This window comes from Nestor notabilis, unplaced genomic scaffold (assembly GCF_000696875.1).
Source record: "Nestor notabilis isolate BGI_N333 unplaced genomic scaffold, ASM69687v1 scaffold15327, whole genome shotgun sequence".
Classification (NCBI taxonomy): Eukaryota; Metazoa; Chordata; class Aves; order Psittaciformes; family Psittacidae; genus Nestor; species Nestor notabilis.
In genome coordinates, this window is record NW_009937047.1 from 29,283 (window position 1) to 46,961 (window position 17,679).

At 45.2% G+C, this 17,679-nt stretch overlaps 1 protein-coding gene across 1 annotated transcript in view; it reads right to left on the reverse strand.

Annotated features, from left to right (window-relative positions):
* LOC104408898 (leucine-rich repeats and immunoglobulin-like domains protein 1) overlaps positions 1–16,686 on the reverse strand; it is a gene marked incomplete at both ends in the record, with an annotated part of 45,559 nt that extends 28,873 nt beyond the window's left edge. The window contains 2 exons of the mRNA XM_010018634.1: positions 11,955–12,029; positions 16,615–16,686. Coding sequence (XP_010016936.1) covers positions 11,955–12,029; positions 16,615–16,686 — 147 coding nt within the window. The remainder of the gene's footprint in view (positions 1–11,954; positions 12,030–16,614) is intronic.
* Between the last annotated feature and the right edge of the window lie 993 nt (positions 16,687–17,679).

Below are 17,679 nucleotides of genomic sequence, written 5' to 3' on the forward strand. Positions count from 1 at the left end.
GTTGTGGGAACAGCCCCACTGCCCTTTCGGAGTAAGGCTGCATGGGTTATCATTTGGGCAGGAAGCAAGGATGCATGGAAGCAGCCCCCACTTTTCTCAGATGCTCTGAATCACTCCTTCCCCAAGGAGTCCTGGTGGATTCCCAGGCTGCCACAGATAAAGGTCTGTTTGTTCAGGTGCAGGCTGCATGCACAAGGAGCAGAGCAGTGACAGGCACTGCAGTTAGGGTCAGTCACAGAAAAAATCCAACAAAAACCACCCCACATACCACCAGAAAACCCCATCACTGCATCATTTTTACAGGCATCCTAACTTTTCCTTAATGGTTTACACGCTCTGCCCGAGGCTGTATGTCAGGAACTTCCCTCTCCCCAGCACTCCTTCAGAAAAAGGTCTTTCTAAGATGCAGAGGACAAAATCCATGACCATTTTACACTGGGTTTCACTTAAAGCCATCATACAGAAGCATAAAACAAGAAGAGGCTGATGGAGCTATTCCAACTATCACAAAGTACGGTAGAAAGTCTACAAACATTTCTCCATCTGCTGTACATCAGCTTCAAAACAGATATATTTCAGGGGGCTTTCATCAGGTCATGTTCTCACCTTCTGTTGGTGGTTTAGGATGGACAAGCATGAAGCAAACTACCCACAGCTATATGCAGGCTGGGACAGACAGAAGCTTCAAAACCAACAGGGTTTTTTTCCTTTTTTGAATGCAACCTTTGAATGCAAGTGACTACATCTCTTGTTCCAGGTCACTGATGCTTAGAGTCAGAAAGCAATCTGGGAGATAAGATTTGCTTATTCATCCCTTTGGACCTGCGAGCAGCAGCCACCTGCAAGTCAAGTCCATGACACTGCAAAGGGCTGTGTTATGAACTCCTTATTCCCACAAGCAAACTATTACTCACACAAATAGTTCTACTGCAGTCGACAGGACTATTCATGTGGGACCAGTGTGACTCAAGGGCTATGTTTTCCCTATCTATTAAAGGCTACTCTGTGGCCACCCACAGGACTAAACTCATCTGCCTCTCACACCAATGGACTGCAACCATTGACCCTGGTGCAGTCCAAGTGAGGCCTCAGAGCATCTTTATGCCCTGGGTACCTAATAACAGGCAGATGTTCTCCTCCTGCCAGGCACACTCTAAAAGCTCTTTCATAAGGCAGCCACATGGATAGGAGTTAGGCATAGATCATCCATACTTCCTAGAAGATGACTTTCATAGCAGCTGGACATAAGCAAGGGCTTAGATTTGATGAACATTAAGGTCTTTTGTTAGGTTTAGTATGACCTGCATGAAGGAAAGCCTTTCTTCTGAAGTAACCAGAAATGCCACATCCAGCGAGATACACGCTCTCTTAGGGTATTTCTGCACTAGTGATATTTAAACTTTGACTTGTTAGATGACCTTATGCTGCACATCAGATGCACCGAGGTAGGTGATGTAGTTTTTAAAAGCTCTCTCCCTCACTCTGATCTGCATTTACTCTCACCAAACCTTCTTGTCTTGCCACCATATGATTTTGGATATTTTTTGCAATACAGAACTTCCTAAGCCTTCAGCATCCAATTCCATTAACAGAGCAAAACGTGCAGGACAGGAAGGGGTAGAAGTTAGTCATCTTTAAAACAGAGGCTCTTATCTCATCAGAAAATTACACAACCTGTTATGACATCAAAGCAAATTAAGATTCCTGAAGACAAGACAGTCTCTGTTATGGGCGCAGTTCCCCCCGTCAGCAACAGAGTGGTTCCAAGAGGACCAGAGTTTCTGCTCTCTTCTGGTTACACCAGATGTTTCATGAAGATTGTACCCCGCAGAGGCTTTTTAAATGATGTATTCACAAAGGGCACAGACCCATTACAAAGCCTGTGCAAAGCATCTTTCATTGTTTGCCACATCTCCTCTTTAAGGAGCTTCCTTGAACTCTCATGATCTCAATACCAGAGCACAACCTCATCTCCACGTGTGCAGCTCTACCACAAAACACCTCAACAATTACCTTCAGGGTCACTGTGTGCATCCCTCAATGGGACAAGGCACCTGCTAGGGTTGGGGCAGGTATCTCCAGCAAGGGCTGCCCAATGTGTAATGCAGTTTGGCCAGTTCTCTGGCACAAGGGAGGGAGAGGACATCTAAGTCATGGACTATGATCAGTGCAGGTTCTGAAACAGCCAGTTTGTGGACACTCTGAGCCACGCTAGTCTTCTACCCCCTTCTCTTCCACTTCTCAGTCCAAACCACTGCTCTTGTCACTATCTTCACACATTGCCTGACCTCAGTCTGGAGCAAGCACCAAGAAAGGCTACAAAGGAGAGGAGATGCCCTGCTGAGTACTGAGCTCTGCTAAGAAGGAAGAAAAGTGTCCTATGGGAACAGAAGGAAGAGAGTGGTATAAGGTAAATGGCAGTTTTCATACAAGAATGCAGGAAACCTCATGGCTCTGTGCCAGCTGTCTGAATGGGGTTGTGGGGCTCAGCAGAGCCTCTCTGAAGGGCAGGCTGCACCAGTGTTTGAAAGGGGTCATTCAGTTCCCGGCAGATGACAGTCAGGTCGGTGTTTCTACATCTTACATCTTTGGTCTGCTACTCTCTTGCTCCATCATTGGCTTTTCTTCTTGCACTTTTACCTCAAGTGCTTTCTTCTGCTGATGACACATGCCAGCCAAACTCAATTTTGTATCACAAATTAAACGCATAAGCCAGCCCTTGAAGCCAAGAAAGAGCCCTGATTCATCCCCACCAGTTTGCTGCTCTGACAAGTTCTTGCTCTCCCCAGCCCCACACTTGCACAGCACTCAGCACAAGGAGACACTCCATGTCAGGGCTGCTGCCTAGTGCCCCAGCATCCTTATCGCTGTCCTCAAAGATGAGTCAAGTTTGTGATGAGGAAGAGCAGACACTAAGAATCAGATGCAGCTCAGTTTAAGAGGCCCCGAGCAGGGGCTGGGGCAACTATCCTGTCCCACTCCCAAGCACAGACAGCAGCAGCCTCTTTTCATTTTCATTGCAGGCAAGTTTTGTGCTTCTAATCAACGTTCTCATTTGAAAGCCAATAGGGCTCAGCATCACAGAGCATGTAGGCACTTTTATCCTTAAATCCTGATGCTGCTTTTAGTTTCTCTTTGTGTAATAAATGATCAAAGTGAAGAAGATCCACCACAGCCTAGTGAGTGCATGTGTTTTGTGGGTGGCTTTGTTTTGCTTTTGTCTCTCCGCAGGAGTGAGGAGGGGAAAATACACAAGCGGAGAAGCAATTTAAGTGCAAACCAAATGTAATGACTCTGCCCATGATGCTGCAACATTAACCCAAGCTGTAATTGCAAGCAGACTTCTTGATAGGATGCACTGTTTGTGTCTGAAAGCCACGATCTGACACAGGGGTTTTTCTCACCTTTCGCAGGAGCACAATGAAGACAGGTGGATTTACACGAGAGCTCTGTTACTGCGATGCCAAGGCAGGTAAATAAAGGACGACATGCTTGAGTATGTCTACTCTCCAGACCACCAAAGTCTCAAAGTCCTATGGAACTTGCAGCAGAAGCTGCTAAGACACTTGCCTCTTGAAGGCAGCAGTCTGAGAAACACATTTTTGACTGGCCGGTCAAACTCCTGTTAGCACTTTAGAGATGTAGATAGGCTGCTGCTTAGTCTGCTCCAACATGACACACACTTGTGCTTTGTTGAAAGGGCTTATCTGTCTTGTCAGCAAGGTCACCAGAACAGGGATAGCCTCTGGGCAGACTTCACTGCTCAGCTGAGGCTGTTCAGCCTGCAAGAAGGAATAGCTCTGAAGTGGAAAAAGCAGTGGTCAAGTTAGCAAGGAAAATAGCTGCTCTTCACAAGTCTAGGCACCCTGTTATTAATAAAACGTGTCAAGTAGGAAGGATGGCCTCAGGAAACTGCAGAACAAGGGGTCTGAAGACCCAGGGAACAGAGAATTGGAGCTCTGAAGTACAACTGCTATTGTGCTATGCCAGGCCGGTGTAAAACACTACCTGTTCAAACGTCCCTAGCGCAGATCTTACAAAATCAGTGGTCAACATTTACCACCACTTAGCAAATAAGTTCTTCAAGCTTCTTTAATAAGACCATTTACTACTTCAGTTCCTCTTATTTTGAAAAAGAGGACAACTGTCTCAAGAACATACTCTGGAGGGGAAAACAAAAGTAGTCTTCAATAAGACCACCACAAGGTGTTCCTTTTCCAGGGCACCTGAAAGAAGACAGGAAGTCCAACTCCTTTCCCTAGCCATTTACACTCATCACCCCAACCAGCTGCTTCCATGCAGCCTGTGATCTGCATATATAGAAATATATACATATATATATGTATGGATTGGAAAGAAGTTATCTTAAGTCTTAAACAGCCAATGAGCCACTTACAGTCTTTGTTTTGCCACCAGTTCTTCCCCTCTCCCAAAGTTATTTTTCTCTGCTCAGCTCTGACCACTAAACCAGTTGCCCTTTCACTTGCACGCCCCTGCACTCCTGTTTCATTTTCCAGCTGCCTTTGCTATTTTCCCTGATGTGCAATAGAACATTAAATGGATTGACAGGCAGAACATGTACTCACCCAACCACTTATTCCCAATCAATATTCATGTGGAATTGCTGTTAACAAGCAAGAGTTATGCACACACTTGGAAAGGAGGGTGGCCTCTTAAGTGATCACTTCATCTAAAGGCACGATTGATCTCTCCAACATCTACACTAACCAGAAATTAGAGTTTCCCCACACACACCTCCTTGTTTCTACAAGAGTAAGATCATAACCTAGACGTGGCAGGATCACATTTTAGTGAGCACAGTTTACACTAGTGTTTCTTTACCCTGAATTGTACACTATTCCTAATGGTGCCAGTGGAAGCAATGATGGAAGTGCTAAGCATCGTACAGAGCAGAAGGTAAATGGCAAAACTGATGCTTTTACTCACTGGGCTTTGAAGCACATGGGCAGGATTCATTTTTAACACCTCTGCTGAAACAGTTTTAGCCTTGTTATATACAGAGGCACTAAAAGACATTGCCTGTTCTCAAACCTTCCAGGACACTTGAGGGTAAACAAAATTGAGATTTTCAAGAGTACTTTATGGCACCACACTTTTAAAAAACAAATAAACATCATAATTATACCCCTAGCCCGTTCTCACTCCTCGCTGGGCATCTATTTGATGCTCTGAACAAGCACCACTGCTCTAACTAACAGAATAAACCGAGGACTGATAACGAGAACGGAGCAGCTCAGTAGGGAGGAAAGCACAGACACAGTAACACATACTGATACCTTCCTGGTTTTGTGCTGTTTTGTTACAAAACGGAACCCAAGCTTTCAGAGAGAAAAATGCACAGAGAATTCTACCCAGAGATAATTTAACTTGCTGTATTGCAGCCGCAACTCTGCTTTTACTCACCCCTGAGCAAACTAAATTGCCATTACTAGCAGTTTTTAGGCAGGAAACTCTAATATGCTAAAAAAAACTTTCAACTCAGCAAGCTACTTCTGCTTGAAATCTGCTCTGCCTGTGAAGACTAACAAAGGAATTGCTTTTGTAGACATGTGCTTTATTTGCCATATGCCATTAAATGAGACAGTCAATCTACCACGGGTATTAATAGTAGCAAGTTTGGGCTATTCTAAGGCTCAAATATGAGGCTATTTTCTGTATTGACCTTAAACAAAAGATCATGGTTGCAAATAACCCTAACAACTAATCTAGGCTTGATCTGCAAGAGGGACAGAACTTGGAAACCAACTTGTGCATTGTACATGAAAGCACCTGCCCTTGGAAAACACACCAGAAAATGCTTTACGTTCATGAGTTCCATCTGTCCTGGGGCAATACCTGCTCTTCAGCTCAGAGAAAGCAAGCCTATCCAACCAGGAGTTTATTTTGTGTTGGGGTGTAATGAATACATAGGGGACACACAAAAAGAGACACTGCTCCAGTATTGCAACTCCTGACCTTGTGCTCCATCCCACAGGACCCCTTGTGTCCTCTCCTTCCTCCAGAACAAATACTAACCTAGCATGGACTGCTAAGCAGCACACAAATGCCAGAGCAGACCTAGCCCAGCTCAAAGCAATTCTCTGCTTGAAGCAGCAGCTGCCAAGGCTGCAACAAAACTTACCCTCACTAGTAAATACATAATAAAGTAGCCTCAAGGGGTAACTGATATTCCATGAGCTGCCACCAACTTTCACTATCTTTTTCCTCTGGCCAGTTTCCACACTGCTCTATACATGCCCAGATTGTCTTCTGATGCTCTTCTGTTGAGTTTGATAACTATGTGCTTTACTGCTGTTGCTTTTCTAGAAGAAATGATTACTCATTTCCCTGGAATAGCCTCAGATCCTTTGCCATTTCCATGCACTCACATTGTATCTGAAAGCTTGAAAAGGACATGCAAATGATTAGAACAAAAACAGCGTCTCTTCTGGTGCTTGGGAGCACATGATTAATAAGAACTTCCTCCACTGGGAAAGGTTCTTGCAGTCTTTGGCCTCAAAAACTAGCAAGAGTTTACTCACCAGAGCCTTACTATGAGCTCTGAGCAAAACAAACAGGAGGTGGATTTTGGAATATGTTATGCCTGTACGTTGTGTACAGCCCGACTGCCAGCATTCTTTCTAGTCACCTTTCCACACCAGTATATTCACATTCAAAAATAGAAGCAGAGTAGTGTAGCCTGTAGCATGGACCAAATCCCCTTGGAAAGCAAATCCAGCCTCTGAGGGGAACTGCCCGAGTAAACAGCAGACAATTAGTCCCTGTAGATATTACACCGCATAAGAACTGATGCAAGCAGGGACTGGGGGTGCATCTTCTCCCACTGACTGATCTACACCTGCATATACACACTTGCTGGAGAAAGTTTTCTTTGTGCAAGTAATGATGAAGCATGGGAAGCAGGAGGCTTTCTGAGCTGCCCAAGGCACGTCCTGCACACATCAGAGCCTGCTGACTTCAACCGGACCCCGCACACGGCTGCATCTGAGTCATCTGGATTTTGTGCTTATGAGTACAAAACCACTCGCTGTGACCCAGATGGAATTGACAGAGTATTCTCCTTATTTCTAATTGTTAGATCATCTCTTTTTAACTCCAGCAAAGATGACTTGCAGACTAAGCCTCTTAGGGATCAAGGCAGTTGTTTTGTTTGTACAGCATTAGCACAGCAGGATCCCAGGCCACAAATGGCCTCCAAGGCTACCTCTACACTGTTGTATGAGCTCCAACCTCAATTCTTCATTTAAACCCAAACTTCCCAACTATCAACACCGCCTACACAGAGGTTCATACTCTGGCCTAGTCAGGAACACGATGTGAGCTCACACCTCGTGTAGAGACCAGCTCAGGCTTGAGCCATGCTCCACAAACAGTACAGATGCAGCAGTTTTGAGCTCTTCCCTCTAACAAGGACCATGCTGCCCCAATCAGCATTTAAGCTCGCCCCCCCTTGCAGGCAGACTTAGCATGTTCCCTGCCACTCCCAGTTTCTAATTCTCCATGTATTTAGTTCTCAAATTTTACGATATATTTTTGCCTGTGGCACAGTAGATCACTTACCCTTCTCCCGTTAGCCCTCTCTGTTTAATTACAGTTTAATGTGAATTGATCTTCACATTAATGAGCCTGTAAAGAAGATTGATTTTCTTCAAGAGATTTTTATGCTCAGTTTGGCAGCAGAGTAGTCCTATTGATTTCACTCTCCCCAGCAAATACGCTGCAGTGTCACTGCATCCTCTGTGAATCAGCTAATCCTATTTCACACTCTTGTGCTCCAAAAATCCCTATTCTGACTTCCTTGTTATCTATGCTTATTCAGAGCAAGATCATGGAGCCAAAGCATCTCAAGCAGCTTTGACTGTTGCTAACATACAGCTGACTGCTGTGGGTCACTATCCCCTTTGTTCCTAAATGGTTGGGGTCTTAAAAGACTTAAGAGTGAAAGAAACTAATGTTATTTTTAAGTGTTTAATCTGTTAACTTCCTTAATTCCCAGCCAGCCAAGGATGCAGCACAGTGTGCTCTGTTCACCACGTTTGCTTCATAGGTCTGGTTAGCAAGCTCTCCACTGAGCTCTACAGCTGTGGAACAGCCTGTGCTGGCATGCTGGCATGCCTGCATCGGTGGATGCAACATGAATCAGGCTGGCCACCTCGCAGCGAGGGCAGAGGACAAGGATCCACCACTGCTATGCCATGCAGACATCCCAAATGCCCCTCAGGATGCATTGACCCATATGCAGGTAGATGAAGCAGTGGCAGACCAGCCCCAGAGGAAGGGCTGAGCTCATGCCTACACAGAAACAGCAACACAGAGCTGACTGCAGCTCAGGTCCTCCTCTTACCCTGCATGCTAGCAAAGCGAAGAGACTCTCCACCCAAGTTATGGAGAAGTTGGATACAAACTCACTCACTTCTGCTATAAATAACTGGTTTCTTCCATCTTCCCCTTCCCCACCACATCAGGTAACAGTTTCCTCAAGAACCTAAAGAGTTAATGCACTTGAGTTGCAGGAGAAGGGAACATTGGGAAGGGAAATCCTCAGCCAAGAGCATGTCAGTGAAAACATCCTGCCATCAACTCCCAAATGTCCAAGTCTAGGAACTGTAGCTAAATTACAAATGCTGTGGGAATTTCAGGCAAGATTCTCCTCTCAGCTACTCCGATGTAATTTCGGAATGAATCCAGACTCAGTCTCTCCCCCTCCCAGCTGAATTTCCTGGCTTTTGTTTGCACTAACAGATGTTAGCATTTAATGTCTGTCTTTATTTGGTAACCCGTACATAAGATTATTTTTCCCTTCTGTTCTATTAAAAGCCTTATCAAGTCCCTTATATTTGCTCTTGTCGAGATGAACAACTTTGGCAGCATTTTCAACATGTAAGGGAAACAAACCGACTCTTCAAGGAATAATTAAGCTGAACTAAACTTCACAGCAGTATAATAGGGCATAGCATGTTTGATATGTATGTCTGCATCCATCTTCAGCCTGAAACACCCAAAGATTTGTAAAGAACCTTGAGAACTGTCTCTCCAACAGATTCCCACATGCTTACATACATGGCCCATGGTCCATGCATATGTGGGGGTCAAGCTTGGGGTGATGGAGACAGGTATGGCAAACCCCAAAACAGCAATCAAGCTCATTAAAAGAAACTTTCTTGGAAAAGGAGAAAAAGTCTCTTCCCGACTTTAGAAAGAGTAGGAGATGAAATAACTCATTCAAAGGGGTTGTTTTGAGTGACAAATATACAACCCTTGCTCTTATAATACATTCACAGCCCTTTGGAAATACTTAACCACATGCAATATACAAGACCTACTTCAGAGGTTTGTGAGGTAAACACACTTCACACATTTCTAAACACTGAGGAAAAAAAAAGAGGAAATGTATTTATTTTTCTTTAGCAGTAAGAATACACTGTAACACTATATACTTAAACATAAACCAGTTTCTCAGTACACAGTCTTCATTATGAGTCTTCACCCTGGGTTTGGTTTGGCAGCCTCCCCAATTATTACTTCACAGATTTGAAGGCCAGAAGAAACCAGTATGGCCATACAATCTGATTCTTTACATCACACGAGGCCAAAGAACTTTACCCAACAATCTGCGTATCAAGCCCATTAACCCAGAGTTGAACTAAAGGACCATCTTTTAAGAAGCCATCCAATTGATTTAAAGACTCCCAAGGATGGAGAAAGCTTCACTTCCTCAGCAAATCATTCCAATGCGAGTTAGTCAGCAACATCGATTAAAGCAGGTACTTTAAAACAGCTTTCAGATTATTTTTACCTCTGATAAAAATTAAAAGGAAATGCAAGGGAGGGAAGTGGCATTCTCTGAACCAAGCTAAACAAAGAGATCCTTCTTGCAGAGGTATGACAGCAGCATTACAAATCCCACTATCAGAGTTATTTATGTGTAGCAGCTGAGGAGAGCAATACAGATTTCTGGAAAGTGATACTACACAGGTCTGGTTAGAATATCGTCCTTTTATCATTTGGCTTTGTACCTTCCCCTTCCTTCTGCACCACTCTGAAATTTCAGAGGAGCTGTAAATCTACTGCCTTCCACCAGTCATTATTCCTCCTTTCCAAACTGCTTACTTCATTTCAGGAATAAAAACCCCAAAGCTCCAGCAATTTGGTCCTTTGCCAATAGCTAAATTAATAGCAAAAATAACAACAGGGGCTTGTGAAACTCGGATCATTTATAGACTTCGTGAGAAAGAAAAGCCGATTTGGGGGGCCTAAAACTATATCCTGGATGGTAAACTGCATGCAAGCTATTCCTCCCATAAATTAGATTTCTGGGGTTGTTCTTGAATCCCAGTGCATAACACACTGGGTTATGCCACAGCCTGGTAAGCTCAGTTCAAGTGGCAGGCAGATGGCTCCTCATGTCAGGGGATCGTGCCTTATACAAGGGACCCTGCTCGGAGGGAGTTACCACCCTGCTCTGCAGCCAGCAGCCCCCAGATCACGCATCCAGGCTTCACGTGTGGCCACGCAAGCAGGGAGAGGCGGCAGCAGGAGGCAGGGATCAAACACGACGGTTTCACACCAACCACACGCGACTTATTTGACAGGTCTGATAAGTGCTGAGACTCAAGCCACCCCTCCACCCAGGAGGTGAAGTGGTTACTTAGGCATTTAACAGAGACAACACTTGCTAGATCCAGCGCTGGTGACAGCAGAGGAGCACTCTGGCTCTTCACGAGCTCTGCAAGAACACTGTATACCCAAGAACCAGATGAAAGGAACCGTATCTCAAACAAAAGTTCAACTCACTTCATGCCAGGAGTGAGATATGGACACCAATCTGAAGCTAAGATCCTTAAACTGAATTAAGTCAGTGAAGGAGTTTGTCTGCTTTGCATATTTTAACATTGCCTAATGGCAGAGCAGGAACAGTGCCAGTTTGTTTCACCCAATTTTATCCTTCGTTTAAGTAATAGGAATGTACTTTCAGCCAACAGATCGAGGTTGCCTCAGAGTAAATCAGAGCCTTATGAGCATGAGAGGCCAATCACTTGGTGGTACGGACATGGGCATCTTCCACTACAAGGAGAAGGAAATCCATGGCAAATCTGACACTGCAAGGCCATGCACATTGGAAGCCATCACTTGAACTGCCCAAGCACTTTGCTGCAGTCTGTATTACCTATAACCACTTCCCCTTCCCAGGAACTTGGGAGGTATCATGTATACTTCAGCAAAATTCCTCTGTGCATTACACGTGCAGACACATGCAAAAATAATTCTAGAAATCCACACTCAAGGTACTAAGTAGTTTGATATTATAATGTCCTTATTCCCTTCCACAGCATCCTCAAGAACCTCAGTGGCAGATACACAAGGACTCTCGGGTGTCTAACACCTTGTGGGCACCTAAACTACTAAAGAGGAACTTCAAAGCTTCTGCAGATCTACCCTTAAAATCACCAATCACTCTCTCAAAAGGAGTTAAAAAAGAAGAAGTTGAAAGAGACCATAAAAATGGGTCTGGAATGAGTTCCCTGAAGGATTAAGATGTGAATGGTCTCTGGCTTTAAGAGAAAAGATCAGAACAGGGCCAGGGGAAAAAAACCCCACAACAATAAAGGTAAAATTATATACTCATTTAACAGCACAAATACACATAATGGTTGAAACTCAAAGGCAGATGAGAAAGAAGTAATTTTACTCAATATGCAATGTGTAGAGTTTACTAACACAGCTTACTGACATGTTACCAGTGATGATAAGCACGTAACCATCATCATCAATTAAGCCCAACCTCACACAAGTCGCATTAAGGTGCCCACAAGCCTGACAGTGAAATCTGAAGAGTCAGCAGAAGCGGGTATGACACACACAAAGCTCCCCATCAGTGGCAGCTAAACCTACCCCATAAACAACCCAAAGCCAGAAGAGCAGCAGTGACTTACAGGTGGAGGGATCGGACGCTGGAAGCAGCAGGTCCCAGAGAGGGAATGGCGGTCAGCTCGTTGTTGTCCAGTCGCCTGCAACAAGCACGAGTCAGTTGTTGAAGCAAGCAGCCTACAACCAAGCACCTGGGAGCAGGGCATGTCTTCAGCACTTCCTTATCCAACCCCCTCGACTCCCCAGGAACGCTGATGTTTTGGTATTAAGAGGTTTTGTCTGGATTTCCCTGATGGTCCCACCTTATCGTCCAAACCCAACCGTTTAATGAAGGAGAAGCACCTTAACTGGTCCCACAGGATATTCCTTACAAAAAGCAAGGATTTTTATCCCCCCTTCCACCCATTCCTTTAAGCAAGGAAGGTCTTGAGTTTCCACAGACTATTTGCACCCATGGCCATGCTCAGGACAACGAGTTTAACACAGCACACAGCAGCCTCCTCTTGCCCCTCCATGCCAGGCTGGGGTGCCACAGCGGTGGGGAATGGCAGCCCCAGTCCTTCTCCCCACACCAGATCCCACGAGGGCAGCCCCACAAAGCCACAAAACCCACTGTGGCCACAGCAATGCCACCAAATGCAGGTGACCTGCTCCAGCCAGGGAGCACCACGCAGCCCCCGGGGGGCTAATGGCAATTGCAGACAGAGCCTGCTGCTGGAAACTGTGGTACAAGAATGTCCCCTTCAATGGCCCAATGTTTGAAGTGTTTTTCTGACTGAAAACAGATCCTCGCCATGTGACCGGCTCTTCCTCGGTTTAAAGAGCCCTTGTTTGTATGGTGAATTAGTCAATTAATTACTGTAACAGTCGCTTGTCTGGCTGCTTGAGAATTACCTAATTTCTCAGCCATCTTGCTCCCCACTGCCACATGCCGAAGTGATTAAAGCCGAGCCCCTGCCAGGCTGAGCCAGGCAGCGCATGGCGGCTCCACAGGACCCCAAACACCTCTGATCACTGACTGCTTGAAGCAGAGCCTTGCTGGGTCTCCCAGCACTGCCTGGCTTTAAACCATTCCCCTTCTGCAGGGGCTTCTGGATAGATTGCCATTGGGTGTGAGAAGCAAGAGCATCCCCATAGCAGGCAGGGGACCACAGAGCAGCTAAACCACAGGCACAGGTTGGGGCAATCCTAGATGATGGTGATTATTTCTCCCCTTTAAAACTCTTTTTGGAAGGTGGGAGAGGGCAGCGGTACATCCATCCCAGAACTTCCTTCTGACTCCTCCGAGAGCAGGCAAGAGATTTGATTTCATGAGGAGTTCCAGGCACTGCTGGGATAAAAGCTCTCCTCAGGCTCAGCTCTGCCTCTGACATTATATCCACAGCTTAAAATGTAAGGGGGGGGGAAAGCCAGATGCATTGCAATTCAGCAAGGAGCTCCACTTTGCAACTAAAAGCTCATTGTTGCTCTCATTATGGCAAAGACACAGAGCTTTCAAAGGTACAAAGCCAGCTGCAAAGAGCATTATATTGTTTATGTTTGTACCATGTTTTCCTTAACATCCACCTGAGCATCTTTTGACATAGCATGGGAGAAGGATGGTTAGACCCACCCTCCCCTAGCCTGGGTCAGCTCTGGTTAAGCAGCTTCAACACCAACCAGCATCCAAATGGTCAAACCCTCCTCTGACATAAGTGTGATTTTCATCTATCAGCCTCCTGTCAGGTCAGAAGTCAGTCAGAAGTGGTTCTCCCACCTCATTTTCTCTCTTCATTCACAGGCACCAGGGTGCCAACGCAGAGATGACAGCAAGCTCAGTACTTGCCTTCATTTCCCTCTCATCTTGTCCTTCTCCCATATAAAGGAACAAAAAGGGGAGAGCAATAAAAAAAGCCCCAAAGCAGAAGAGCCAGGCTCAACAAATTTAAACTTTCAGCCTCCTTTCTCCTCCCCTTTGACGACACAGACCTGCTGCCTTTGGATGCTGAAGCAGAGGAGGAGGGGGGCCACCCATATAAAATATTTACGGTCCAGTTGCCAGGCTGGTGTCAAGCTGAAATGGAGCCTGCTCAAAAATAGCACAGCTCTCCAGAGCTTTCAGTGAAAGGCACTTTAGCAAATAAAAGGTGAGTTGTTTGGGGAGGAATTTCAGCACAGTTACTACTTCTCTGTTACAAATGAGCTTGGAAAACCTGAGAGGCATGCAGCCATCACTTTCATGGACCCCATGATCCATACGACCTGAGGAAACCCCAGAAAGGACCACAAGGTCTATCTCCAGGCAGCACCCTCCATCCCACCCTTTCAACCACGAATGGACAGACCCCAGGGAGTTGTCATTAGAGGGAGCACTGGTGTCCTGAAGGAAAGTAATGTCCCACCCCAGTCCCTACCACCTGAGCTCCTATCAGCACAAGCTACTTATTTCAGAGCATGTGGGATTCGTATCACTTTGAGCCACTAAATTTCATCCCATAGACTTAAACATTTAAAGGGAAAAAGCTTCTCAAGCCTTCCCCCCACCCATGGAAAGGGAAATATGTAGGGTAAATACATCAGTAACTTCATTACAACCTCAGTAAAGCAAAACAGAGCTCTGAAGCTACAAAGTTTAAATCTTTTGCTCTGCATTTTCTTAAAATCAAGGGAAAACGAAAGGTTTTCAAAATATATCACACTCATTATTCACATGCAGAGACACAGAGAACTTCGAGCCTTATCTGTAAGGTTCAGGCACCATGTTGGAAGCATCATGGGAGGTTTCAAGTCTTATCAATGCATCTATTATTTGGGGCAATCTCTTCCCCTGAGGGTGACTTGGTTTGCCCAGCACAGCGCACACAGCAAAACACCAACTTGCTCTCAGGACATGCCACAGCATGATGCTTATTTCATGACTGTTCGTAAAGTGCTTAATAAAAACCCCACTCTCAGAAAGGAGATGCTCGGGCAGTACAGATGTGGTTCTCTTTGTGAAATGCAGTTTATTTCAGTGGTCTGTGGTTTAGCTGTTATTCAAAAGCAACCAAGATTGGTAGATAGGGCTTTTAATAGACCTTCTCCCTCACGCTTTCCAGAGCCTGCCTTCCAGGCTCTGCTCCAGACCTCTGCCTCCCTCCCAGTCTCCCATTTCTGACTGCTCCCTTCTGCCTCCTACTCACTCCTCTGTTCTCTCCCTTCTACCTAACCTTGACACAGCAAGCATCTCTTATCTGCACCATTACTTTGCAGGCTGCATCACTTGCCTACCCCCAAACCCTTCTTTTAGCAGCTGACTGCTCTCAAAACGTGCAGCACTTTGCACAGGGAGCTCCCTGCCTAAGGCATCGGAACCCCCACACGTTTCCCAGCTCCACACTCCCTGAAGTCACATGCCTTCAGGCATTTCCACAAATAAAAGCTATTGCTAAGCCACGATCATGTTAGGATAATTCTAAAGTCTCACGGGATCAAGGCTGCAATTCTCTTCTTTAAGCAGAGAGTAATTTAAGGCTTTCCACAGTTTAAAGCTGAGTAAACAGATCCTACAGGCAGGGTTTCGCTGACCTGCATCACTTTCTCTCCCCTCCCTGATCGCTCTCTCGATGAACTGATTTTCAGAGCATCGTAGTCACTCCTCACTTCATCATGATCCGTAGTAAGTCCTGTACTATCAGTGTAAGTAGGGGAGCCAGGGGCAAGATGCTACAATAATCCCCATGGTCCAATCCTGCATGCATCAGTCAGGCAGAACTCCTGCTGTAGCAAACCCTTTTGCCTATTTAAGAATTGCAGGATCTGGCCCCTCCACGAGCCTCAGAGCCAACACTTTAATGAAAACAGACAGAGGACAAGAGAAAATGCATGATATACACAGAGCACAGTATTGTTTCGGAAAGGAAACGTTTGTTCAGTTTCCCATGAGGCATCAGTAGCTCTTCAAACAGAGCCCAAACCTCAAGTATGCCAGCGATTCACCATTCAAACATGAGCTCATTACCTCAACCCACCACTTGCAATTTCAGTCACTTTCGGTTTTCAAACCCCAAAATCAGAGCTCCAGGAATCACTGACAAGCACAGCTCCTCTGCAAGTGTAAGTGCTGAGCAAAGAACAAGGGCCAGGAAATCCTGTGATTCCCTAAACAAGGTTTCTTTATCAGCAAGGAGGGTCTGGCACAGCCACAGGGACCATCACCAGCTCCTTCTCTTCCCCCAACAAAGCAGAAGACAGCTCTGTTGTTTCAGCCTCACCTAGCAGGCTTCAAACAGAACTTGTTCTGGTTCCAAAAAGGAGCACAAATGTCAGAGAGGAGACACAGTTAAGTGCTTTGTTATCCACCACACTACACCTTTGTTTCCTGGGAGATCTGGGTTAGGTTGGCATCAGGTATCACAATCCAGGCTGTTCTGCCTTGCTTCAGGGTTATCCTTTCAGCAAGGAGCTTTGTGTGTATGTTCAGGTGTGTTAGCTGAGCATTGCACAAGACTGACGGAGGCAAACTCCAGTGGCTTCCAGTAACAGCCATGCTGTTTCAACTGGGCTGTTGTGTTCTGCTAATTGTTCAGTTTAAAAAACCCCAGCACAGGTACAACGCGGAGTAAATAAAACTCCACACCAAGCCAGATCTGCTCATTCAAGCTAACTAAAGGAAGGCACTGTCTTAGGAAATTAGATACAATTTCCTCCTGGCACACAAAGTGCCCTGGCAAAACACGGTTTTAAATGATTTGAAATAATACTTACACTTCCTCCAGGTTCAACAGCTCTGCAAAGGCAGAAGGATCAATCTCCGTCAACTTGTTGTAGCTCAGGTTTCTGTTAAAATAAGAGGCAGTGGGATCAGCACAGTGCAGTTACCATGCTCAGAAAAACAGTCTTAATTATTCTGGATTGCACTGGGAGGGTGGGGTTTGATTTGTTTTAAACAAGAGCACTTAAACATGGCAGGGCATCACTTTCCTGTTCAATACATGAACGAGTTAAGTTCCGTGATCAGAATGTTATCTAGCTCTTGCTAAGCTTTTTCCTCTCTTGCATTAGTGTGGTTTTAATTTGTCTTTATATTGCACAATTACATTTATTATTCTTCTATTGGTTATTCACAACCACAAGACTAATCACAGATGAATAGGATATTTCCTGACAAATTAGAGTCTGAACTGAAGCAATCAGCAAACCTTCTGCTAAATATTTTATAGCTGTATTCACACAGAGTATTTTCACAGACCACTGTGTTACCTACAAAATAAATACACATAGGTATGCACACTTATTAGGTATGAACATAAAATATATTCCACGTTCTCTACACAAATATTATTATCATATCACTACATGTTTTTTTAATCAGTGGTTACAGCTACTCATGTAGCAGAACATACTTTGGTCCTCAACAGCGCCAACCAACTGACAGACCAAATCTAGATCATATTATAGCACTTCACTGAGGGATGGCAAATAGGTTGCTGCATTAGGTTGCTGTATTAATCTGAACACAGCCTGGTGGAAGAGCTGGACATCCCTGTTTGGAAACACAGCCAGAGCTCAATGTGCCTCTGGAAGAAACACACCGCAAGGATTGCTAGGGACAGCAAACAAAATAATGCAAATAAAGAACCAACTCATAGAATCCCAGACTGGTTTGGGTTGGAAGGGACCTTAAAGCTCATCCAGTTCCAACCCCCTGCCATGGGCAGGGACACCTTCCACTAGAGCAGGTTGCTCCAAGCCCCGTCCAACTTGGTCTTGAACACTGCCAGGGATGGCACACACGACAGGTCAAACCTGCAGCTACGGGCTTACCAGGAG